At 36.7% G+C, this 26,953-nt stretch overlaps 1 protein-coding gene across 1 annotated transcript; it reads right to left on the bottom strand.

Annotated features, from left to right (window-relative positions):
• Positions 1-15,696: 15,696 nt before the first annotated feature.
• LOC306876237 (uncharacterized protein) lies at positions 15,697-18,795 on the bottom strand. Its single transcript, XM_079427246.1, has 5 exons — positions 18,476-18,795; positions 18,086-18,139; positions 17,744-17,776; positions 16,374-16,415; positions 15,697-16,288 (listed from the first exon to the last, which is right to left on the bottom strand). The coding sequence occupies exons 1-5, from the start codon at positions 18,756-18,758 to the stop codon at positions 16,041-16,043; spliced, it is 660 nt and encodes a 219-aa protein (XP_079283372.1). The 5' UTR covers positions 18,759-18,795; the 3' UTR covers positions 15,697-16,040.
• Between the last annotated feature and the right edge of the window lie 8,158 nt (positions 18,796-26,953).

The following is a 26,953-nucleotide window of genomic DNA, read 5'->3' as shown; positions in this document are numbered from 1 at the left end:
TGGGAGTGTCAGTAGTTAAAGGCTAAATGGTACTTGATGGTGGTAGTGATGGTCTGACCGAGTCTTGGCTAGGCACACGTCTTAGATATGACCTAATAAAACCCAGACTTCCAACTGCAAGCTCTCAGCATTTGCCAGGATAACTACAGTAAATGTGTTTTTGTAGGGGCCAATGTGAGAATAAGAGAGCTTAAGAATTTTGAGCTGTCAAACCCATAAATTACAAGCACCAAAATTTGTTGAAAAACACATAATAACAAGCACAAGCAGCCCATTGGAGAGTTTGACTATTACTCCCTAGCCCACAGTTGAAGAGTAATAAATGATTGTGGAGTTTTCTTCTCCCAGTCCCACAACAGTCAGTTTTTCCAAGTCAAATAATATTTATTAACTGATGAAAACAAAATTAGAGAAGCAATAACAAGACTTCAGTGTGGCCAACGTTACAAACATAACATCATCTACCTAAAGGGGAGAGGAAAAACTAACCAACCTGATTTTAAAGTAAATACAAACTGAAATCTGTCCTGACTTCAGTTTCTAAACTAAAACAGGAGAAAATAAAGACACATTTGAATAGAAAATGGCACCTAGCCTTTCTACAGCTTTCTTGGACCAACAAAACTGAGGGTTTTAAAGAAAAACGAGATGTTTGCGAATTGATATAGAGTATATCTAACCAATTCTATTCCACACCATTCTATTCTGGTAGGGGGCGGAACAATTTTGACAAAAATGTGTGATTATGTCAACATGGATGGAATATACTACTACTACTAATGATAATAATAGAAAAATAAAGCAAGAAAGTATTCTAATAATATTTCAATCTATATTTCGATTTATAATATTTCGATTTATAATTCTATAATTTTCAAGCATTAAACCAACACAAATTTATTTTGACTTTAAGAAGCAGGGAGCCCTTAAATATTCTCTTTTATTGATTCATGCTTCTCATTAAAAGCATGGGAAGACTGTTGACACATGTTGCGTTCTCAAAGCACCCCAAAGATGATGCAAACACCTCTGGATAATAAGCCTCTCATATGTAAGAACACACAGCATATATATTTGATTAAATCTCAGCCATTAAGTCATAATCACAGTTTTGATTTTATGTCATTTAATCATGCAACTCTATCATGTCAGTTGAGATGAATATTTTTTTTTTTTAAGTATACCGTACTTGTTCCCTGTGTCATTTGCACAAGTCTTCGGGCTGAGCTTACACATTTCCTATAATCTGGAATCCAATGTATCAACCTAAACAGAAATTCACTTTAGAAGGCAACTGGAATATACATCATGACAAATGACTGTACATCCTTGGATTTCGAAAGCAAATAAACAGAAAGCAATCAAACAAACATAGGCAGCGTGGGGTGCCTTCCTCCAACTCCTCCTCTGGAACCCTGTTGGTTTGCCTTATATGTTGATAGCATTTGCTACAATACGGTCTCTCTTTGATACTCTCCTTTGCATGAGAAAGGAGGTGTGTTTTTCAACGGATAAGAATCCAGGGGAAAATGCAAGCATTTTTTTTAATGCCCACACGATGTGTCAGTATCTCTCACCAAAGAGGGTTTTCAACCCTAAACAAACAGCATTGTTAATAGGATGAGGCGTCTGCTGTCAAACAATAAGAACTGAACAGAGAATGATACAATAAGACAGAAAGTATTGCAGGCTCTTACTGTCTGGCTTGTGCACTCAAGAGGACCTGCATTCTTGCACATCATAAATCGATACAAATTACAGCAATCATCTGGTAAAATACTACCCGTAATGATATCTGTGTGCGTGATTATGAATAACATTACATCATTCTGTGTAAAGAGATGAAAATGTATTTATAATGGCCTTAAATTACATAACAAATTGAGTGAGCTGCAACTCGGAGCTGTTTTCCATCTGCTATGTAATATGGTTATATAACCAAACAACAGATCAAATCAATACAGAACTTTAAAAGATGACTTGTATAGAACATATAGGTCAAATCTATGCTTGATGTACACTTTTTTCTTTCTAAACTGGGGTGAATGTCATTTAACCAAGACTATTAGGTGGAAATGCCCTAAATAAGCTGATCTTTGTTTTAGTTAACCGCATCGCCAAAGAAATGCATGGTTTAAAATAATATGATATATGTTGTATGCTCACTGTAACATGTTCATACAGTATAATTATAGCAAAAATAATTTGATAAAAAAATAAAAGATCAATCCCTGCTATCGGAGCAATTCCAGCTTGTAGTAGGCTACTACATAAATGCAAAACATGCTTCCACAAATCTGTCAGTCCAGCCACAGACATGGAGCAGGACGCACAAAATGAGATCTGTTCACACAGGATACGTTCTTGCATTCAGAAACAATTACATGGTGCAGTGGAATGGAACAGAACGCAAGGTTCTCAGACTTTTTTCAAAACGGCAGCTTAAAAATACAGAAACCCTCATGCGAGACTTGACAACATCCAATGATATTTATCTGATGAATTTATATGTACTTCAACCATTAAAAAAATAAATATTACATTTAGACATTATTTAGATCTGGAAAAACAAAGTCAGCAACAATACTGAAATAAATAAATATACACATACTGATCAACATTTAAAACAATAGTCTTTTGCATGAACCAATGTTATCAGTCATCAATTACTCTTTATCATTTCATTTATCATACATTCAGTATGATAATCAGAATGTCCTTGAGTACCTAGACTCTCTTGCACCAAAATGTTAATGTCTTTAAAGGGGTCATATGACGCTACTAAAAAGAACATTATTTTGTGTTTTCGGTGTAATGCAATGTGTTTAAGTGATTTAAGGTAAAAAAAAACACCTTATTTTCCATATACTGTGCATTATTGTTACTCCTCTATGCCCCGCCTTTCTGAAACTCGCTGATTTTTACAAAGCTCATCGTTCTGAGAAGCGAGGCGTGCTCTGATTGGCCAGCTATCCAGTGCATTGTGATTGGCCGAATACCTCAACGTGAGACGGAAATGTTACGCCCCTCACCATATTGTGATGCTGTGTCCCTGTGTGCGCAACGACACAAAAACAATAAAACCCATTTTTTATTGTTATTTTATTGTTATTGTTTTATTGTTATTGTTATTATAAATGAGGCATTTGTTGCATCCAGTGGGGACATAATTACTGATTATAATGACTTACACTGTCTTTTTATGCGTCGCGCTGCATTACGCTGCGTAAACATTACCATGTCTGCATTTGTGATCGGAGAAACGACGAACAACAAGCACTACTCTACACAGCTCAAAACTCGCGTTTGAATAGTCAGTAGCAGAAACATACTTACAGGCTGTGAATCAGAAGCATCAGACTGTCCTTGCAAAGTTGGAATTGCCCCACTTTACAGAAACAGCCTTTGTGCACAGCTGGCATTGTAGGCTACTCTTCCATGTTCAGGAAATAGTCCTCCGTAAAATGCGCTGCACACACTCTAATATTAGGGTTGAACTGTTCTGGAACAGTGTTGTAAATACAACTTAACCACTGATTTCTAGATGTGCCCACTTGTGGAAGCCCAAACAAAGTAGTTTCGCTTTCACAACGAAACACAGCGTCTCCATGACATGACGCAACAATACTACAGCGAGAATAATAGTTCTGCCCTCTTTCATTGCGTATACATTTGGGCGGTGTTTTGCAAATCTTCCCACACTATGACGTAGACATGTGGAGGCGTGTTTGAATGACCCATTTTAGGTGGGCATGGCAGAGTCTTAACTTTTATAAAGAATATCTCTTTGGTTTTGAGACTTAAGTCTTTGCAACTTCAGGGATCTTATCCATACACAAACAGCTAGTAGCACTCCAAAGAGAAAGGAAATCGCATCATACGACCCCTTTAAAATTAAAAAAATATAAGGTACTTAAGGTACATACCACCAGTGGGGGAACTATGACGTCACTTTGTAGGCGGATCAGCTGCTAGCATGACACTGGTTCCCTCGACAAAAAGCCAACAGGGTTTTGAATAGGCTTTTGGATTTTCGCAAAAAAATAAGCTCTGTGTTTAATCATAGTCCGTGAAACTATGAATGTTTTGTCCATCAAGATAATCTTCACAAAATAATTCAACTTTTATGAATTTTGAAGCCTAAACGAAAGCACCAGAACTTAAAATCTAAACTTAGGCTATAAACGAACTACAGCACCACAGTCGTTCGCCTCCAACGTCACCACCACCATGTTCCCGACAACTTTTTCAAACTTATTTTTTTAACTGTTCAGTGAAAAGGATTTACTCTGTATATGAATTTTAATCCACGCTACATGAACCTTTTCATATAAACTGGAATAAATACAAAACTAGAGCCAAACTAAAACTGAAATGAGACATTAATAATAAATAGTATAGTGAATAAATGAAATAATCATAACTAAAAGACATATGAAAGCACGTATTTCTGTACATTTCGAAATAAAGTGCAATAAATCCTTGATTAATATGAATATTTTAATTAAAAACGTGTCTCCATGTACTATTCAATAAATTTGTAGTGAATATTAAATAACAGCAGAGTGAGAGAGTTTTTGGATATGGTAAGATTAACCTTTTTTAGTGAAAAAAAAGTACCACATTTCAGCTATCGTTTTGTTAGGGTGGGTACACAAAATGTTATTTTATCCTCTTCTAGAAAATCTTCAATCAGTATGCTTTCTAACAGCTTCATGTGACCTTAAACGTTTCATTTTAACGTGGCTTTAAGCACTATGCATCATTAAAGTTTCACTTTCACCAAGACTAAGCAGGTAAATGTGGTGTTTACATGGACATGAGTGTACCTTATGGTACGAACCCAAAGTTTCTGTATTAGTAGGAAAGCGATAAAACAAGCATCAAAGACATGTGTTGCATTTCGAGGCAAAGCAAAAAAACGTTGTCAAACAACAATATAAAATGCGGGAAACTATTAATTGGTTATTCTACAATTAGTTGTACTATAAATTATACTACAGTTGGAAAATACTGTAAATTGATAAACTGTTCGGCGTCATTTAACGTCTCCAACAGCGCCTGTAATCCCATTTAGCATCTTGTAAGCAGGTCTTTTTTAAGAAACGTAACAGTTTTAAAAAATCACGAGTTGGATGTAACTGGTGTTTTATGTCATAGAATAAAACGTGAAAGTATCTTGAGTTTGTGTGAACCACAGACCTTATTTTAGGGGATTTAACCAAACCCTCATTCAAAAAACACATTGACTCTGGGACGATGGAACCGGAAGTGCTAAAATGCTAACTCGCTTCTGGGTTTTTGCCTACAAAGTGACATCATCGTTCCACCACTCTACATCTTGGACGCTGTTACAAAATGATAAGTTTAGTAAAAACAAGAAACAACAGATTTAGATCTAAAGCCACTTGTTTTTACCTAATTCATTACCTTTCTGCCACAATACATTTGCTGAATTATCTTCATTTGGAGGCTTATACTGTATATTGTTATGTGCATATATAGATGTATGCCATTATAAGGATCTTGGCAATTTGATTGATAATAAGTTTAAATTTGTAGCCAATGCGGAGATGATTGGTAAGAGAGCACAACAACGACTATATTGTCTTCGCAAATTGTCAATTTCATGTGGATAAGACTCCTATGTGCCTTTTCTATAAATCTTACATTGAGTCTCTTAACATTTCTATAGTTTGATGGTATGGCAATCTTAGTGTTAAGGCTAAAAATGCTTTGTCCAGAATAGTAAAGGTCACTGACCTACTGACCTGTACAATAGACAGGTGGTGCGGAAAGCCAACTCTATTTTTTTGGCCAGTTTGGGTTTTTACCTTTGGTTTGCGGCTTAGATTTCCTTTAGTGAAGAGTAATTGATACAGATGTTCATTTATTCATACTGCAATATACATGCTAAATGTGATGGTTAGTGGTTAATTGGTTATGTATTTTTATTTATTTATTTTTTTGTGGGGTGTGTGAGGTTGTAAATTGTATTATTAGGGTTGTGTTATTGTATTGTTTTTGTTCTTTTTATGTTTTGTGTATGTCTTGCTGCAAAACTAATTGCCCCTTGGGGTACATGAATAAAGTTGAATGAATGAATGAATGAATGAATGAATGAATGAATGAATGAATGAATGAATGATTATTTGCGACAGTTTTTTAATGTAATTTATGAATCTACTGGAAGTCAACCTTGGAAAGAAAAAAAAACGTACAAAAAAATTTTTTTTCCTCTGAAAAGATTTATCTCTGGTAATGTTATCTAACTAATGAAAAAATGAACTGATGCTTGTCTCCGAGCTAAAAATGTTAGCTCCGACTGTTAGACTATAATTGCAGTATCTCAAGGGAAACAGATGAATAATTCGCTTCTTTCAGCAACTGTGACAAAGCTGTTCATAGAGTATATCTTCACTGAGATCCCCAGAGTAGGTTCAACTTCGATTAGCTACATTACATTTTGGGTTTTTGTGTCTCTGCATGGAGTTTATGTAGAAAGAGCATGAAAATTCATGACAATTTGCTGTTATCTGTTACAGATTTGTAAACATATTTAAATCAACTAACATCCTGCCAAACGTTTGCCCCCATGACATGGAGCTTATGGTAATTTTGACCTTTCACTGTGTGTTTTTTTAAACTTCTGCTAGGTTTTTCCTGTAGGATGCACTACACATCAACCAAAGGAAATAGAAACAATAAAACCAGTGAAAAGATGGCACTGAGGTCAACCAAAAGAGAAAATGCAGCCTTTGCTGAACATCCCTGGTGCGTAGATGCCTAAAAATGTTTTCACTGGGATTAGAAATCTTGTAAAATAGATCTACATTCTTGAAAATACTGGTTCCATAAGAATGATTCCGCAGCGATGCCATAGAACAATTTTTTTAGTTCCCCAAAGAACCTTTAAGTATACGGTTCATAAAATAACTATTATTTCCTAGTGTGAAAAACATTTTAATAATATAAAGAACCTTTTTACTGTTTGTGAAATTTAAAGGTTCTTCATGAATCCATCAATACCAATAAAGAACCTTTATTTTTATTGCAGTTTTCTGATGTCACTAAACCAGATCTACACTGCAGTTGTAATAATATTTTTACATTCTTGCTATGAGGTTGCAAAGATATTTGCAGTGTTTTTCTGCATATTGCTATATATCTGCTATTCAACAGCTCAGTCCCAAATCTTTTTATATATGTCCCTCCTTCAGTGCAAGTCTGGGCTTTTACCATACCAGGTGATAATGGTAAGCCTGATCACTTTGAAAAATAATAGCACACCTCTCCTCTACAAGCCACACCAAGCATGAGTCAAGCAGAAATGTGATACCCTACTGGTTTACCATGGAGACGGAAAATGTAACCAAGAAAGAGAGGAAATGGTTTGTGATGTAATCCTGTACATGCACGCGAGTCATCTCTATGGGATAAAACCAAACAGATTTCTTCCCATGCTAGACATCATTAATCATCATAACTGCTGGCGCATCACACTGAGCTAAATAAGCCTTCAGTACCCCTCACTTTCTCTTATCCCTTGTGTAATGCAAATGACTGTTCACCAAATCCAAAAAAACATGCGGAATATTAAAGGAATATTAGCACTTGCAGGATTTTATGACTTCTTCCTTTTGTCTGGAATATATGTGCATTCTCTGGGGTCAGTGTCTACAGTAAATCATGGGAATCATTCAGTTCTGCTGACGTTTAATTAATTTCAAAAATCCTGAGTCTTATTATTCTATTTTTCATCCAAATTTACCCCTTCATACTCCAAGCAGTGGAGCAGAAACTACAATCACCTTCATTTAGAACCTGATTTCGATAACTTCTATGTAATAATGGCTTTGCTGATTATAATAAGGATTTGTTTCGTGTTGATAAAGTAATGAAATCTAGACGATTAAACTGACATTTCATTTTGCTTTATGGAGCATCATTAATCAAGCACTACCGTTTTTCTCTTTCTGCTGATTAGAATCCTATTTCATAAAGCATCAGCGATGCTTCTGAACCACGAACATGCTGCTTAAATCCTTATTGTGCAAGCTGCCTGCAAAGGGCTCTGACAGTTGCACAAACACCTTATAACACTGAACCCAAACTGGAAAACTACACCTACACACCAGTCAATTGTTTAGCAGAAAATGAAATAGCACTGCAGAGGATGGCCAGAAGAACATTACTAAAAAGCTAAGAAAGTAAAGCAATAAACCTCTCAACACACATTTTTAAAATGTTTTGCTTTTCAGAAACTCAGGTAAACACTCTTTTGCACTATGCCGTTTAACATGCATTTGGAAAAAAAACAGCTTAAGCACTTCTGATATTAAACCATGTTAATTCAAGCAGGCCAGATTGTGTGGAATGCAAGTTAGGTAGTAAGTTTGGGGTTTCAAATGTGTTGGGTCAGTAATACTTTTTTAATGATAATAATATAATAATGTAAGATTTCACAGTAATATTTTTCAGGGTTTTTTTTTCTTAAATAAATGCAGCTTTGATAAAAATAAAATAATTGTATGCATGCATGTATAACATATCAGCCGTAATCTATCAGTGTTTACATTTCACAGAAGCAACACATCCAATGAAGAAGAAAGACCTTAAAGGCTTCAGAAACTTCAATAGAAAATGAAAAAGCAAAACACAGGAAAAGAAAAACATAAATGAGCTGCACGTCTGACCCATCACGTACTGCAGAATCTCACGGTACCGCATCCATCCCAGCATGATCACCACTGACCTCCTGTGGGCATGCCTACTAGAAACAAAACCATTACCCAGTGCTCTCCAAACACCAGCGCTTACGCTTTCACTGACAACAAGATTAATATGGAGTTAACACGACTATGCATAGGAAAGGCAATAGAATCCGAGTTAAAGAAAAACATTTTGCAAAAATAATAGAATTTTTGTCTTTTTGTCTTATAGTCTCTAGCATTCCAGTGATCTTATATAGAATAAGTGGTGTTGAGAATGGAACGGGGAAAAAGTTAACTCTGCGTATTTTATATGTGTCTGTTTAGCGCTCTATAGTAATGGTGTTGTGCAAAAGTGTCATCATTTACATTCCCACCTAGATGAAAAATGGATTACATTCTCTATTCTATCCATCTCTTTACCTGTTCATAGCTCAGAGTGATCTCTAAACCCCTTAGCATAAAATAAAAGATGACTCATCCTCACCTCGTGCTGGTGTTAAAAATAGCAAGTCAACATCGGTAGATAAATTGGACCTTTGAGAAGCCTTTATATAAGCAGAAAGACTGAAATAGATGTAGAAATATACTGGATTCCACAGGGTTATAGATATGTCTAAGAATGGATCAGTCAATGAATTTATAAAATGGCATCAGAATAACCCTCAAAAATAAGACTTTTCAGTTTTTTACAACATTAGATTATTTGTATTTATTCGCTATTTGCCATCAAATGCCACAAAACAGCTTTGGTAGTCAGCACATTTGTTCAGCCTGATAAAGCATTTGCTGCAGCCAGATTGAAAAAAAGGATGGAAAACCTATCATATAATTCTTCTTCTTAGCCCCTTTAAAAGAAAGCTAAACAAATAATTAACCAGAAGAAAACATCTACATATGGATGATCATTTTGAATGAGTCACACATCGATACATGGGTTACCTTTCCAGCAAGCCATCTAAACTGAGTGGGTGTTTTTATTTTATTTCTTTTTTACCTTCTGTTCTCCTCTTTTCCAGGGGAGCTAATTAGCAAACTAAACTAAGTTTCAACAGTTATTTGCATGAGGTTAGTGCACATGTTTTCCATAAAAGGGATTTCTGGTGTCATTTCTTATAGTTCTTTTTTACCTTAAAAAAGTATAATGAGTAACTTTCTCTGGATTTAAAAGGCATGAACTTGCTAATAGGTTTTTATGCAGTATTTTCTTTTCAGATGCTCAGATCTGGTGCCAAACTGTTTCATATGCATAATCATTATCAAATAAGCGTATGCAAATTAAAACATTATACGCAACAGAGGAATATAGGTAAATAATGATGGTCTCATTTCATATTTTCAGTTGAAAAACTACTACTATGAGTGTTAAATCTACATGGAATAATGTAAATGATGTATATGATCATCGATCACGTTGAAAACACGTCAGCAGCTTTGGGCTAATATTGATCTGCAATATGAACTGCTAAGTGATGGCCCATTTGTATGATAGATTTACCTTCATACAGTCCCTATGCATGTCAGCAAATAAACAGAAAAGGCTGGATTATAGACAATCCAGCTCTAAAAGCAATACAAAATCTCTGGGCTGCTGCAGATAACACCATTCAGCACTACCACAAGATTTATTGAAACTAGCAATTATTTACTAATCAAAAACACTTAAATATTTACACAAGGAATAATGTCTATAGTTGATACAATTGAGAGGAGATGCTTCTGCATGCATATATCTGTGAATATTCTCACTAGATATTACGTAATGGTTTAATATTCAGTAAGATAAATGAATGAGAATGACATAGAAAGCTCTCACTTATTCCAAGTCATAATGGCAGCTGAAAAGATACAATGCAGTCAAACTGACAGTACTAATAACCTATAGCCAAAGGGGAGCATGTATTGTATTGTAAATGATCTGGCTTTCTTGTAACAGTGAGCTCAAACTAACAAATGAAAGGAAAGAAACACCAGAAGAAAGCATAATTATAATTTCAAGATACACCAGACCAGATAACAATGAATTTCATTTTATGAATTGTAAAAAGCTGCTTTGCCTTTTAATATTGTTATTTTGTAATGCACAAAGGGTGAAAAGTTCAAATACTGTCCAGATGGCAAACTGAAAGGGACTTTACTTAATAAGATGACATAATTAGATTTGACCAAATCAAACTGCCATTTAAAACCAATCCTGCTTCTGTTAGCTCCGATGCCTTGTTGTGAGATGGATGCAACTCATTACTGCGCTTTTTAAAAGCCATAACCTGTCAATAAAATGCAATTAATGGCATCTATTATTTTATTAAGCTGTGTGGTAAACAAGACAGAATGAGATAAAGAATCGTATGTTAAACATACTTCTAATAATCTTACGAATACAGCATAAACATGAATCTTTGCAAACACACAAATCTCAATATTTCTATATATTTGTATAATATTTAGGATATTCTAGTTTTTTGGACTTGCTATGCTGGTCTAGCTCAGCTCTGTTCCCCTCAAAATCCACCACAGTGATGGTACATACAGTACAGAATGCCATTTTCCTTGTGTAGCCAGAGAACAAGATAATGTGTTTGAGTCCTTAATGGTCTCAACGGATGGTCAAAATTTTTAAGGTTTAAACCTTAAGGGTATTTTCTTGTAAATTAAAGAGTAATGCGTTACTTTACTAGTTACTTGAAAAAAGTTATATTATTACATAACTCGCGTTACTTGTAATGCGTTACCCCCAACACTGGTAGTGTCTTTTCAACTTCTTGAATAGCATGTGTATTTATTTTTGGGTCTGAGGGGATTGTTCACCCAAAAAATTTTTTTTATTGTTGGTCTGTGTATACATGTAAGTCTTTGGCCATTATGTTGCATTTCTCTGTGACTACCAAATTAAAAGTCATTCATCTTTGAAAAACATGTCTCATGTGTTCCATTCAGCAATTTCTAAAGGCAAAAACAAGACCTGTGCGAATGGCCCCTAACACCCAGCATTCCAGCAAACACTAGCATAGTTATTTAAAACTCATTTACTATTTTTACTAAAGCTTCAGGGTAACCCATTTTGAAAGGCACTCAAGGCTAGTTAATAACGTGTCCAAGGGGAGCGACAGTATGGAAGAAGCTCAGTCAGAGGAACAGAAAAGGAGGAAATAACCGACATTCGACACTGTGATCCCCCATGTCTCTACTATAGAGAAAGCTAAAACTATTTCGGAATGCTTCTAAGCCCAACGCGGCTATTTAGAGGACCGGAGAGTTCTGGGAAGCATTGTGGAAATACAGCAACTGAGACGTGCTAGGCCTTTAAATAAGCCTGGGATGTCCAATATTCACACACTAACATATGTAGTTGGCTTTCCTGTAGCTCAAATAGTAGAGCATGGCGCTAGCAACGCCAAGGTCATGGGTTCGATTCCCAGGGTAAGCAAGAGCTGATAAAATGTAAAAACTGTAACTTGAATGCATGTAAGTCGCTTTGGATAAAAGCGTCTGCTAAATGCATAAATGTAAATGTAAAGGACTAACTCATACTCTTCACTAAACGAAAGATCTGTTATATAGGTTAGGTTAACTTTATTTGTCTCCCGTGGGAGAAATTTGGTTTGGACAAAGGGTGTGCTGCACAACATAACATAAACATAAATGACATTTTAAACATATATAAAAATACTCACAGTGCAGTACAATTTAACCAGGTGAACTCACGTAGATAACACTCCCTAACAAGCCCCCCACCCCACACCCTCAGAATAGGTCATGCCATACCTAAATATCGATTCAATCGCTGCTCTGTAAAAAAATCAACATAATATATTTACAAACTCCAAATAATCTAAGTTGGAGCAAGATATATAATGGGTGTTAAAATTTGAGTTTTTTGTAAGCAGACTAAGTAGAACAGTATTATTAGAAAATTTCACTATGTATTGATTTGGCTCCACACTGACATACTGCTATGTCAGATAAAGCAGAATTAAACCTCACTTGCTGTGGCCTATCATACAGAAAATAATGATACCACTTAATTAAAAAAGGATTAACGTTTGCCTGAGCTACCTTTCTAAGAAGAATGTGTGGCTGTATAAAGTTAAAAGCTATATATATTATCGCTTATATATTCTGTTGTATATTCATGTGGTTGAAGTTCATGGGCTCTGTGTTCCACAGAAAAGTCAGGTTTGAAACAACACGAGGGGGTAAATTGGTTCAACCATGTAAATGATCAGTTTCTGTGGAACTGCTGTTAAATAAACTTACTGTTAACCCTGTGTGACGCACGTACTTAACCTACACGCATGTAAATAATTAAAGTCATATATTGTATTAGAACTGAAAACCAGTCAGTATCTGGTGTGACCACCATTTTCCTCACGCAGTGCAACATATCTCCTTCACATCAGGTTGTCCACTCCTCTTCAATGGCTGTGCGAAGTTGCTAGATATTGCCAGGAACTGGAACACGCTGTCGTATACGCCGATCCAGAGCATCCCAAACATGCTCAATGGGTGACATGTCCGGTGAGTATGCTGGCCATGCAAGAACTGGGATGTTTTCAGCTTCCAGGAATTGTGTACAGATCCTTGCAACATGGGGCCGTGCATGATCATGCTGCAACATGAGGTGATGGTCGTGGATGAATGGCACAACAATGGGCCTCAGGATCTCGTCACTGTATCGCTGTGCCTTCAAAATGCCATCAATAAAACGCACCGGTTTTCGTTGTCCATAACATACACCTGCCCACACCATAACCCCACCTCCACCATGGGCCACTCGATCCACAACGTTGACATCAGCAAACCGCTCACCCACACGACGCCATACACGCTGTCTGCCATGAAAACCGGGATTCATCCGTGAAGAGAACACCTCTCCAAAGTGCCAGATGCCATCGAATGTGAGCATTTGCCCACTCAGGTCGGTTACGACAACGAACTGCAGTCAGGTCAAGACCCCGATGAGGACGACGAGCATGCAAATGAGCTTCCCTGAGACGGTTTCTGACAGTTTGTACAGAAATTCTTTGGTTATGCAAACCGATTGTTGCAGCAGCTGTCCAGGTGGCTGGTCTCAGACGATCTTGGAGGTGAAGATGCTGGATGTGGAGGTCCTGGGCTGGTGTGGTTACACGTGGTCTGCAGTTGTGAGGCCGGTTGGATGTACTGCCAAATTCTCTGAAACGCCTTTGGAGATGGCTTATGGTAGAGAAATGAACATTCAATTCACGGGCAACAGCTCTGGTGGACATTCCTGCAGTCAGCATGCCAATTGCACGCTCCCTCAAAACTTGCGACATCTGTGGCAAAACTGTGTGATAAAACTGCACATTTTAGAGTGGCCTTTTATTGTGGCCAGCCTAAGGCACACCTGTGCAATAATCATGCTGTCTAATCAGCATCTTGATATGCCACACCTGTGAGGTTGATTATCTCAGCAAAGGAGAAGTGCTCAATAACACAGATTTAGACAGATTTGTGAACAATATTTGAGAGAAATAGGCCTTTTGTGTACATAGAAAAAGTCTTAGATTTTTGAGTTCAGCTCATGAAAAATGGGGGCAAAAACAAAAGTGCTGTCTTTATCATTTTGTTCAGTGTGCTTAATCATGATGTTTAAATGGGTTTAATATATCATGTAGCCTTGGCAAATAATAATGTGTTTTATGGATTCTCGTCCTAAATGCACAACTTTTGGTATTTTGCCGGTTAGTCGACATGAGCAAAATGAAGTAGAGGATTTTTAAAAATCGAATAGTCGTCTAAAATCGACGAGTAAAAACAAGAAAAACAACTGTTTATAAATAAATCATGACTGCATAACAGCAAAGGTGGGTGGCGATATGCACAAAGAATGCAAAGTGACAAAAAACGGAAGAAGAAAAATTGAGGAATCGAAATTAAAAATTAAAATTTTTATTTATATATTTTAACATGCTTGTTTTAAATTGTGCCACATGTGTTTGACATCAGATTTGTTAAATAAATAAATCTATATTCAAAAAGTTGTCCAACATACATGGAGCAAATTTACTTACAATAAAATGTAAATGAAAATGACATAAAAATACAAAATAGTAGTGTTAGTGCAAAGATACAGACCCAAAGCCTGGTTCTAATCTGTTGCTTTTAACCAATGTGGTTAAAAATGTTACTTTTTATGTACACTCTAGTGCACGTAATGCCTGACTCTGTGTGCCCTTCTGAGCTCTTATAATTTCCCACAGTCTAACAGAGGAGAATGAAACAATCCTTACAAAATGTTTACAAAAACAAACCTCAAACCACCAAGCATCATGATTGCATCTCCAAAGAGTCTGTTTGGTGCTGTGACCATAAATATAACTGTAACTTACTCACCTGAGTGTAATAGCGCTCTATAGTTTGAACAATGATTAACAATTCATATTACATTTGTATTTATTTTTACCTATGCCATGCTGAACGCCAACAGTTGCTCGGTTCAAGCCCCTCCTTCCGTCTCTTCACTCGTACTGAACCACCATCCCCACCTAGTGACTGAGCTCTGTTACTGCGCCTCCATTGTGTTTGTGTTCGACATGGTTATAAACGACTGTACGTGAAAACGGGCAAATATAACATAATATTTAGTTTTTGTTTTATTCTGTCATGACTCTGAATGCTAATTTCGCCAGTAGTAAACTATACAAATATAGACTAGTAGACATGTGCTTTTTAAGTTAATACATTTTAGATAGACAGACAAACAGATAGACAGATGTAAAATACCAACATCCATCACTTACTAGAACAAAATGCAAGTGTGCTTCCTAGCAAGCAGTAAAAGAGCTGATGTTATGTTAAGGTGTTTCTCATTTAATGGTGATAAAAATGCATTGTTTTGATTATTATAATTTGATCTTTATTATATTCATACAATGTAATAAACAACTGCCAATGTTTAAACAATTTAAAATGAACATAAAAATATTTATACTTAGAAAGAATTAAAAACTTTAAAGCGGGACAAGTTCAAGTTTGTGTTTATTTATAAAGCACATTTAAAAAGCGTTGTACCAAAGTGCTGTAAAAAAAAAAAAAAACTCATGGGATACAAGTAAAAGCATGCAAGATAACCCATAAACTAATTTATAACCCCAATATTCTCAGGCAATACCATAGGCTAAAAGAATAAATGAGCCTTTGGTTGGTACTCATGTTTGTACAATATACTTGGTTCTCAATATAAAAAGGAAAACTCCAGGAACAATCACTTTGAAAAAAACCTTAAAAAAATGTATTGTTGGCATTGACAGAACAATATTTCATTTAATAACATGCTGCTAATCTGGTGGGTAAACAATACCACTTTCAGTAGCGTTTCAGCAGTTCATTCATTAGATGTTTTTCATGCTCCCGCAGAGAGTTGAACAGGTCCTTAGCAATGCTTTCACTATTCACAAAGGTAAGCAGTTCCCTCATCTTCTCTTGACCTGTTGACTTCGCTCTCACATTTGCAACTAATTCCTCATGTAGGTCAAGATCATCAATAATTGGATCAATGTTCTTCACTTTTTGAACCAGGCGACTGAGGTTTTCTTTTAGAAACTTCTGATAATCTGGGAATACAAAAATAAAAAAAAAATCACGATATTGGAAAGAAAAATACGTAGATAGAATAGAAATAAATAAACTTACTCTAACCTTGTATTGACCTGTGTTCACAGTCTCCATCAGGTTTCTGGCCTAAAATATTAAGGGAAAAAGATTATTATTGAGGACATACAATACAATACACGCTATCTTATACAGTGTACAATGTGCCTTCAGTGGCTTTATGTATTATTTATACACTTTAAAATGTGACATATATATGAGAGTTCCCATTCTAAATTACATTGCACCTTTTGCAATGACAATAAAGTATCTTACTTGATGAATTGGGTTAACAGATGACAAAGCCCATTTGGATGGTCTTTGATTATTTATATTGTTAATTATGAGCACATTTTAATAACCAAACATCAATTTTTTTTTTTTTTTTTTTTTTTACTGTATGTACATGTGTCCAAAATATGAGGGCATCATTAAAATGCAAAACCCATAGGGGGGAAAAATTACAAAATAAAAAAGCTTATAGAAAATTTACTTTGGCCTCCAGAGGTACATGATCAACATTTTCTGGAGGGAAGGTTAAGCAACTTCATTTAATTATTATTTTTAATACACTGTAAAAAATGTACAGACCTCCCAACTCAAAATTTTCTGGTGACTGGATTTAATCTAAATTTTTCCATTGGCCCAATTGCAATTTCTGCTATCAATTGTGGCACCAGTCTGTTAAAATTGGCTCAATGAGAAATAATATGTTGAGCCAGTGGAAAAATTGAGATTTAATCAGTCACTATAAAATTTTGAGTTGGGAGGTCTAAAATTTTTTACAGTGTAGTTTTTTCAGGCAATGTTTTTTTTTTATTATTTAATTAATGTATTTATTTATTGTTTGTTTGTTTGTTGTAGGCAATGTACATCTATTACACTTTGTCTATGGCAAGCCGTTTTGACTTTTATTCATTCTTAGGATATGAATTCTTGATATCAAAAATTCAGTTTTTACTAGTTAAAATGTTAATTCTTGATATCAGGAATATCAAGAATAGACATTTTTACTAGTAAGAATTGTATTTCTAATATGTGAAATTGGAATTTCAACTAGTAAGAAATTAATTCTTGATATCAACAATTGATTTTGAATGGCAGCCTATGGTGACATTTAACTAGTGAAAATACAATTACAGATATCAACAATTTAATTCTTGATATCAACAATTAACATTGTTACTAGTGGAAATGTAATTGCTGATATCAAAAAAAGCCATTGTTACTAGTAGAAATCTAATTCCTGATATCAAGAATTAACATTTTAACTAGTAAAAACTGAATTGTTGATATCAAGAATTCATATCCTGAGAAGGAATAAAAGTCAAAACAGCTTGCCATAAGTCAATTCATACAATTGTTACTTGTACATCTGATAATGTTTCCCATTATTAATAAATATAAATCACACTAACATGTTCCTTGGATGCCTGCCATGTTTGCAGTCTCTGATGGAAAAAATAAATAAATACAATTATTTTGGATGTCAAAAATCATGCACGCATCCTATATACAGTAATACAGTGCATTACAGTGTCTGCCCTATTTAAAAATATTCACAGCAACTTCACAGTTAGATCAACTATGAATAAAGACATTTGAGGGCACCCAGCAACAACTCCTAACTGAAAATCACAATATATTTGTCCCAAATCCTTGTTAATGTAAATACTGACTCGTAGGCATATATATCCATGCATACATACGTGCATATATTACGTACAGAAAAAAGATTTAATCAAGATCTAAAATCTAACCTTGTAAAGGCCTGTTAAGACTTTCTCTTCCTTTGTCGTTTTCTGTTTTCTGGTCTGTAACATAAAAATAAATAAATAGGATTAGTAGTTGTAGTAGTACACTAAAGTTGAACAAGGCCTCTCTGAACAAGGACACTTGAGGGCGCCCAGCTACAACTCCGGACTGAAAGCCCAGCCTTTCCATTAAATCACATTATAAATGGCCTTCAGCTCGTTCACTTTCAGTTTCCTTTTTTCTTTTTTATGACATTATCGAAAAAAAGGCAGTTTGGTTGCTGTCCATGTATCTACCCAATTCAGTTTCTTGTATGTCGATATGAATGAATGAAAGAAGTAGCATGTTAGGCATCTCTATAAATGTGCACAATGCGCTTTTTCAAAGCAACTTACCTTCGGTGTCAACTGTTTTGATCCATTCTCTGAGCTCAGGCGATATTTCATTCACATCATCATCTTTTAGTAAATTCAGAAAGTCTCGGCACATATTTGCACCCCTTCCAAGGATGATGTCCAGAAGTGTGATAACACTGTCCTTCACCTTCATTTCCTTCAAGTCATAATACTGCGACATTGTTATAAGTTTTTTAGCTTGAACATGTTGCAAGACAATTAGATAATCCGAACTAAGCCATCTGATGAGCTTAGGTTTGTTTTCCAAGATGATTGCCTCCATTTTCTACGACACGTTTACACTACAGTTTACGCATACTTTCGTTTTCGGTTTGTGCGGTGCATTTATTCCACCGCTGGATGGCGACTGTGCCAAAAGAAGGAAAGCTAGTACATAACCTTATCTCACTGATTATTATGTAACTTTATTTGCAAACCTTTTCTGGCCTACTATTAGGGCCTACTAAAAACACCTATTTTTATTTTATTTTATTATTATTATTAGGCTATTGGCTTCAAGCGTTGCCGTTCAAATGGATGGGAAGAAACATTACGCACATGGTTGCTGATTTTCATTTATCTGTGATTGAGAAAACAGAAAGTGACAGCAGGAACTGACAGCTGACTCAGCAGATCTAAATCTAAGAGGTGAGACAAGCGCTCCGCTGACTGGGCATGAGCCAGTTAGGAAGGAGGAGGCAATGTCACCTTCATTAAAAATGAATTCCTTGTTAACATCCAGTTATTTAGTAAATATAATCTCACTTGTATACATTAAAGCAAAGACTGGACAATATCCAGTGTCCTATTTACATAGAATGCCCTAGTCAATATCAAAGTCAGAGAAAACTAAAACTAATTGGTATATCATCAACACATCATTTTCCTAATAAACCCTGCAGGATGTCTATAAGATGTCGACCAACTGATGTTTAATTCATGCATGGCTGAAACATCACCATCTGTAAACCATCTGTGATGTCCTTAGTTATCATTTAGCACACACATTTTATATGCAACTTAAAGCATATATTTATATTTGCAACTTAAAGCATCTGATTAACTGTATCAACAACTCCAAAAAATCTGTCTGTCTGTCTAAATATCTACAGTATAACTAAAACTTTCACAGATGGAGACACTGTAGCCACATTTACCGAAAAACAAAATAATTTTTCAAAAGCTAAACATGCTTGAAGCAAAAGCAGATGACATAGGTCAGTATAAATCATATTTGTTTTGTCACCAACCCTGCTTATACCAGCAAAAGAAAACAAAATCTATGTCAAGTGACGCCTCAGGTATCAAAACACGATCCAATCACATCTTAAACATTAAATAAACTAGAGAAGCCTGTTTTAATTTTTTTTTTTTAAGTCAGACAAACCCTATATCCTGGAGGAGACTACACTATATATAAGGGATATTCTTAGATATTTATCACAAAATGTATTTTGTGCCGAAACAGCTTCTGTATTACGTTTGAATGTATAAACTGTACTTTGCAAATACATATCTAAACAAATATGCATTTTAATATTGCAGCAGTGACACCTTGGAAAGCTTTCCAGCTTGATTTGAATTTAATAATTTAAAAATAAAATAATAAATATCATCCAGACTGTATTATTATTACAGCACAACCGTAGGAGCACACAGATTGCGCCAGGGAGATGTCAGTCTAGTCAAGTTTCACATGTTTATTTAAAATGAAGCATCTGCACCTCTTTCATTTATAGGAATAGTTTACCCAAATATGAAAATTTGCTGAAAATGTACTCAACATCAGTCCAAGATAAAGATGAGATTGTTTCTTCATCAGAACTGATTTGGAGAAATTTAGAAAGCAATATTATGCTTTATAGATTTGTATTTTTTTTTTGGGGGGGGGGGGGGGGGGGGGGGGGGGTTGTATTTTTGCTTCACAAGAATCGATGGACTGTAGTTGTGTGGATTACTTGTGGATTATTGTGATTTTTTTATCAGCTGTTTTAACTGTCAATCTGATGGCACCCATTGACTGCAAAGCATCCACTGGTGAGCAAGTGATGCAGTGCTAAATTTCTCCAAATCTGTTCCTATGAATAAACAAACTCATCTGCATCTTGGAAATGCCTGAGGGTGAATGCATTTTCAGCAATTTTGCATTTTTGGGTAAGCTATTCCTTTAACTAAAGACAGGAAGAAAGAGATTATCGGTGTTGTAATTATTTTTATACTTTCTATGCCAATATTAAAAGCCTTTGGAATTTAAACCTGGGCGGTCTTTGAAGCCGACACCTCCTTGCATCTAAACCGTAGGTTTCTGTGGCAGAGCAGTCCTTTCCTTCAACTCTATCCAGAATCCCACTACCTCAATGCTTTGTTTGGTGAAAAACAACAGATGGAAAGAGCAGGAGGGAATCGTTTAGCTGGGAAGATCACAGCATGTTCAACAGTGCAGAACAAAAATCACAGAGCTATTTCCTACAATAGGACACATCCTGTTAAATGATCCACTGGGACCTCCTTGTCACAAAACGGCCAGTCTCTATCGTCACCCTGATCACTTGCACCTGAAACACTGATCACCTGCACCTGTCACCAGCCAATTATCTCATTACCAACTCACTACAAAAAGTTTACCCTCGAGAGTGAAGCCGATCCCCAAGAATCCAGTTCTCAAGTCGCGGCCAGGAGTGCTGATCCCAGAGAATCCAGTTCTCAAGCCACGGCCAGGAATGCCTTTCCCGATCCCCGAGAATCCAGTTCTCCGACCACGGCCAGGAGTGCCGATCCCGATCCCAGAGAATCCAGTTCTCAAGCCACGGCCAGGAAGGCCGATCCCCGAGAATCCAGTTCTCAGGCCACGGCCAGGAATGCCTTTCCCGATCCCCGAGAATCCAGTTCTCGGACCACATCCAGGAGTCCCGATCCCCATGACTCCAGTTCTCAAGCCACGACCAGGAGAGCCATTCCCAGTTCAATGGAATCCAGTTCCCCATCAAGCCCAGGAAGGACACATGACCCCCATTCCAGTCCTCCTTTACCTTCGCTGGTCTCTGCCAGCTCCGCCCCTCAAGAGCACCCTCGTGAGCCCGCTCCTCCCGAGCACCCCACAGAGCCCGCTCCTCAACGTCTCTCAGAGGGAAACTTCCCCAAGAATTTTTTTTTGGGGGGGCCATATAGTCACGGCCTGTGTGGCCAGGCCAATGGCCAAGTCCACGGAGCTCTCGGATCCGCCATGGCTCCCCGAGCCACCACGGCCATCCAAGCTCCCGGATCCGCCACGGGCGTCCAAACCCCCTGATCCACCATGGCCATCCAAGTCTCCAGTCCCGCCTTGGCCTCCCCAGGCCTCCTATCCCGCCGTGGCTCCCCGGGCCTCCTGATCTGCCACGTATTTCCGAGCTCCCAGATCCGCCATGGCTCCTTGAATCTCCTGATCCGCCACGGCTTTCCGAGCACCCAGACCCGCCATGGCTCCCTGAGTACCTGGAGGCCTCCCCTGTGTCCCTGCCCCGCACCGGCCTCCAGGGCACCCACCCCCCTTCCCCGATGTAATTATTACGGTGCGGGTCGCACCTTCCAGGAGGGGGAGGTAATGTCACAAAATGGCCAGTCTCCATCGTCACCCTGATCACCTGCACCTGTCACCAGCCAATTATCTCATTACCAACTCACTACAAAACCACACACCTCACCACAGTCTGACGTCCGGTCTCGTTCCAACGAAGTGGACTCTACGCAAGTATATGCTACCCTGCCTGTGAACTTACCTCTTGTTTTTTCTCCGAGTGTTGTCCTCCGTGTCCTGGATACCTGTCTGTCAGTCCCTGTACGTTACGACGAAGCGTCGAGGTGTGTGGCGTCAAGCTATCCACCAGCTCCTGTCAACAAACCACACAGTTCAGCCTAAGTACCATTGTCACTCTTCAAGATCGATACTACTGTCACTCACCCTGGAAATCCCTTGACCATACTCATTGTACAATAAACCTTACCTTTTATATATTCCCATGTGTCCGTCTGCTTCCGTAACACTCCTGACAAGCTGCACAAAATCCATAGAACTAAAGAGCAAATTGCTCATATCAAATACTGTCTTATTTATTCAATTTACAATATGACTAAAGCTTGAAAAAATGCAGGTTATTTTGGTAAGGTAGTAGTCACCATATTGTATAGATAGGAAGGGATAGATAGATAGGAAATTGGGTCACTCCAATCAAGTGCAAGTAGAAAATAGTATATTTGGTTTGAACTTCATTCTCAGAAGACATGGTACCCCTGCGAACAGAAACAAACATGTGTAGGCCATTATGCTGGTTGTTAGCATTAAAACAACTTGATGTTTTAACCAAGCTACAAAGATACTTTCACATAAGAAATAGGCCTACACATTTTGAGAAACACAAGAAAAAAAGGACAATGTCATGCAGTACAATTTGTACAATATTATTATGGACATTTTTCATGAAGAATATTTTTCAAAGATTTTGTAACTGATGCATTATTAACTTTGTTTAAAAGTGATTTTACAGATGAAGAGAGGAGACATGATTTGTGCCTAGATCTGCCTGATCTCCTGAGGGGGTTTGATAGCGTGGTACTGGATTCAAAGAGTCTTCTTTCATAATGAAGTGGACACACTCCTGCAGATGGCTTTAGGCCAATCACTGTGTGCATGGTCAGCAGTGTAAAAATTAGTGGCTCCTTACACAAGCAATGTAAGGAACTGGAAATTGACTAAAGAAAATTGTAAACAGTAAAAATAACAGCAAATGTGTAACATTAGAATATAGTGTTATCCAATAACTGCACTCAGACCCATGAATTGTTAGGCTATATGATCAGATCAAAACAGTTATTTTTGAATAATCGACTCTGGGCTTGGAATATTTCTTTATATGAATGACTGAAGTTTGATTGAACAACAAACTGAAATAGGAACAAAAATAAATAAAGAGATTTTCTAATAGTTTAATAATACTAATTATTATTATTTCGTTTTGTTTGAAAACGGGCAAACGAAACTTAAGCTAGATATTTCGTAGGCCTATTTTTGTTCGTGGGTAAACAACTGAGCTTTAATATTCGTTTCATATTCGTGGGCGGCCTTGATAGCTACTTTAGTCTGATTATAATATTAATTATGCATTAATGATTTGATATTATTAAAGGATCTTTAGCTGAATCAAGCGCGCGCATCGTGTTCTTATGGGTTCAATTCCAGGCTTTGCTTTATACTGAAGGAACAGGCTGTGCTGCGTCTGGGTGTGAGCACAATTGTACAGATGAGCTCACGGGAAAGACTGTACCTCTTGTTGGATTTAGGCTATACGAATTAAATAAACACAAATTTGTTTTCGATTGTTTTATTTAAGTAGACCTTTAGACATAACAAGGCGCGCCAGAAAACGCACCCTGATATTTTACAAAAGCTATTCGTATATTATATATATATATTTTTTTAGACACCAGTTTCTTGTCAGATTCAAATTGGTTGTAATAGTAACGACACTAATTTGTGGAGATTGAGTTCCACAAATCTGAATGCATTATTTGTAAATTGACTTCAGATAAACATTTTGCACAATTTATTATCTGTAATATCACTGTGTTGCCACTAGATGCTTGTATAGCCCTATGTAACAATCCCTAGTAGCTAAGACATTGCACATAATTTACACATAAATCACACATAAATTAATTTTATTACATTTGGATTTTGATACATGTTTAGATACTATCAATGGCTACTGTTTTTTGTTCAATTGTTTTGTTGATTTTGCTCGAAACATTGATTTAAAATGTTAGTTATTGCATTAGGCTATTATTTCAGTCAAACCTATAAAACCCTTTGTTGCCCCAAACTGCATATAAAAGCCTGATCAGTGGCATAACAGTAATCAATGCAACTACTTAATGCTTTGCTACTCATTAACGTGTGAACTTCCCTTTTAAATAACTTAAGTGCTGCGTTAGAAGTGAATGAATTGATTCAGCATTTGGACACCTCCGTAAGGATGTATTAAACTCCACAAAGCGGTTTAATAAAGGATGTATTGATCTCGTGAATTAGCAAATTTACTATACCAATATTGTGCAATACTGTAGTCCGATAGGAAACAGTGAACTCAATTATTAGGTGATTTATCACGCAGGCTTTGTCAGCGGTACATAGTTCAAGTATACAGGTGTTTCATGTTTCCTAACAAAAAGATGAACCAGCAGAAAGAGAAAATGGCACACGGGCTCCGTGAGACCTGCCCACTGACGTTTCTGAAGTATTTTGTGTATGCTGCAGCTGCAAAACAGTTAAAACAGTTGTGAAAATTGCATTATCTTGGACATTTTTTACAGTGCATGTCATTGTAAAGACTGTAAGTATCCCTTATGTGTTTTCTGTGACCTGGAGCGTTATCCTGCTGGGAATTTAAATTTGAAATGGACAGACTGTTTAAGGACGGTCAGAAAGAACATATTTTTGTGAACTAGCATTTAAATGATGCTCATTTGACATTAAGGGGCTTAGTTTTTGCCAGGAAAACATCTCCAGTATCATTACACTGCAAACAGCCAACTCAAAGCACAGGAAGCATCCGTAGATCCATGCTGTTTACACCTAATTTTGACCCCAGCATCTGCATAACATGGCGGAAATTGAGATTAATCAGACTGTTTTCCTGTCCTCGTTCATCTGTTTTTGCTCATGTGGCTGCTATAGCTTTGTCTTCCAATCCTTAGCTGGCAGAAGTGGAGCCTGGCGTGTTTTTTCACTACTGTAGCCCATCCAACCCTTGATGTGTTCATGTTCGAAGATGCCCATCTGCTGTCGTAAATAGTGGCTGTTTGAGTAATTGTTGCATTTTGTCAGCTTGAACATGGATTGCTATTCAACTTCTCATTAATAGGCTTTTTTTTCTTAGCAATGGTGCTTATTTGGAGTATCTTTTCCATTTTTGTGCTTGGTCAAAGATCAATAATCAAGTCTGCATGTTTATATACTACTGAAATGGAGCTCTTTAGCTATTAGCTATTATTTAGATCAAATCTATGTGCAGTATTGACGCACAGTCTCATGTTTCAATGTCCCAGGATGCAGAATATCAGTAATCTGCAGGTCTGGAAATTGAATGAAAAGATAAGCAGCACAGGAAGTCAGTCAGATGATGGGGAGACGAAGCAAACAACTCCATACTATGAGACAAAAGACTTGATAGCCTAGTGTTTTCCAGAGATAATTGCATAATTAATTCTGAAATATGCCAATAATGATCTTCAAGCAAAATCATACTTTTTTTTTTTTAAATATACAATTATCTTGCTCAATTAAATACTTTCCACCTTCTAAACTCTCAGCTATTTTCTGATGCAATGAGAACTTTTATTTAAACTTTATTTAACTTTGCTTCCAGAATGAAAACTAAGGCAAATTGAGTGCAATATTAGCTTTTTTTATGCTCATATAAACCAGTCACCTTTTTAAAGTCTAACAAAACTTTGTAAACATTGAAGAGTGGTTTCAACAAAAGTTCAGCCTTTGTGCCAAGTTCAGTTCATTGGTGTGCAAAGTACATATTAAAAGGAAATGAAGATATCAAGGTTGAATTCGTCCTGCAGAGATGTCTCATTTCCATGGCCTTTTCCCTCTTTATGTTTCTTCAGTGATATGAGCCTCTCTCCTCCGTCTCTCAGCAGCTCTATCCCCTGCCTGACAGACACTATGAATGGTCGGTTTAAGTCTAAACATCACAGTAGCTGTGGGTGGATGATGGAGCATGATACCAGAATCGATTCTCCACAAATTAGATACAGTAATGGGTCATTTCTCCCCATAAATACCCATCGCCGCTGGGACCACTGTGTGTTCTTAGCCTTGTGTACACACAGTGTTAGACTTGTATCAATCTTGTTCTAACCCAGATAGGTCTTTCTATATCAAATTGGCCGAGTTAATTGATTAACAACAACAGGGATTGATCTTTGGCACAATCTGCAAAATACATACGTAATATTGGAGTGTGGATAATGTGTGATCTTTAAAAATAAAATTCAAAATGGTTAATATAATACATTAATCTAAATAAAATTTAAATTTAAGAATTTTTTTTAAAATAACTGTCATTATTCATGCCCTGCTCCAACTGTGTCTTGGTGCATTTTGGGAAACAGTGAAGGACCGCCCCCTCATCTGTTAATCAGTCGATTAGTGTCAATGCACTACAACAAGGGTTTTAAACATTATTTGACATGCAAGAAAGTTTTTTTTTTTTTTTTTTTTTTAAATGATAAATATAGATAATGGGAAGCATGAGTCACAAAGTGAAGATGAGATGAGAAACAAAATAGTTGACATGTATCAGTCTGGAAAGGGCTATAAAGCCATTTCTGAGGCTTTGGTACAGCGAGCCACGGTCAGAGCCATTATCCACAAATGGAGAAAACTTGGAACAGTGGTGAACCTTCCCAGGAGTGGCCGGCCTACCAAAAGTA

This window comes from Barbus barbus, assembly GCF_936440315.1.
Source record: "Barbus barbus genome assembly, chromosome: 10".
Lineage (NCBI taxonomy): Eukaryota > Metazoa > Chordata > Actinopteri > Cypriniformes > Cyprinidae > Barbus > Barbus barbus.
This window is presented reverse-complemented; position numbering and strand designations above follow the sequence as displayed.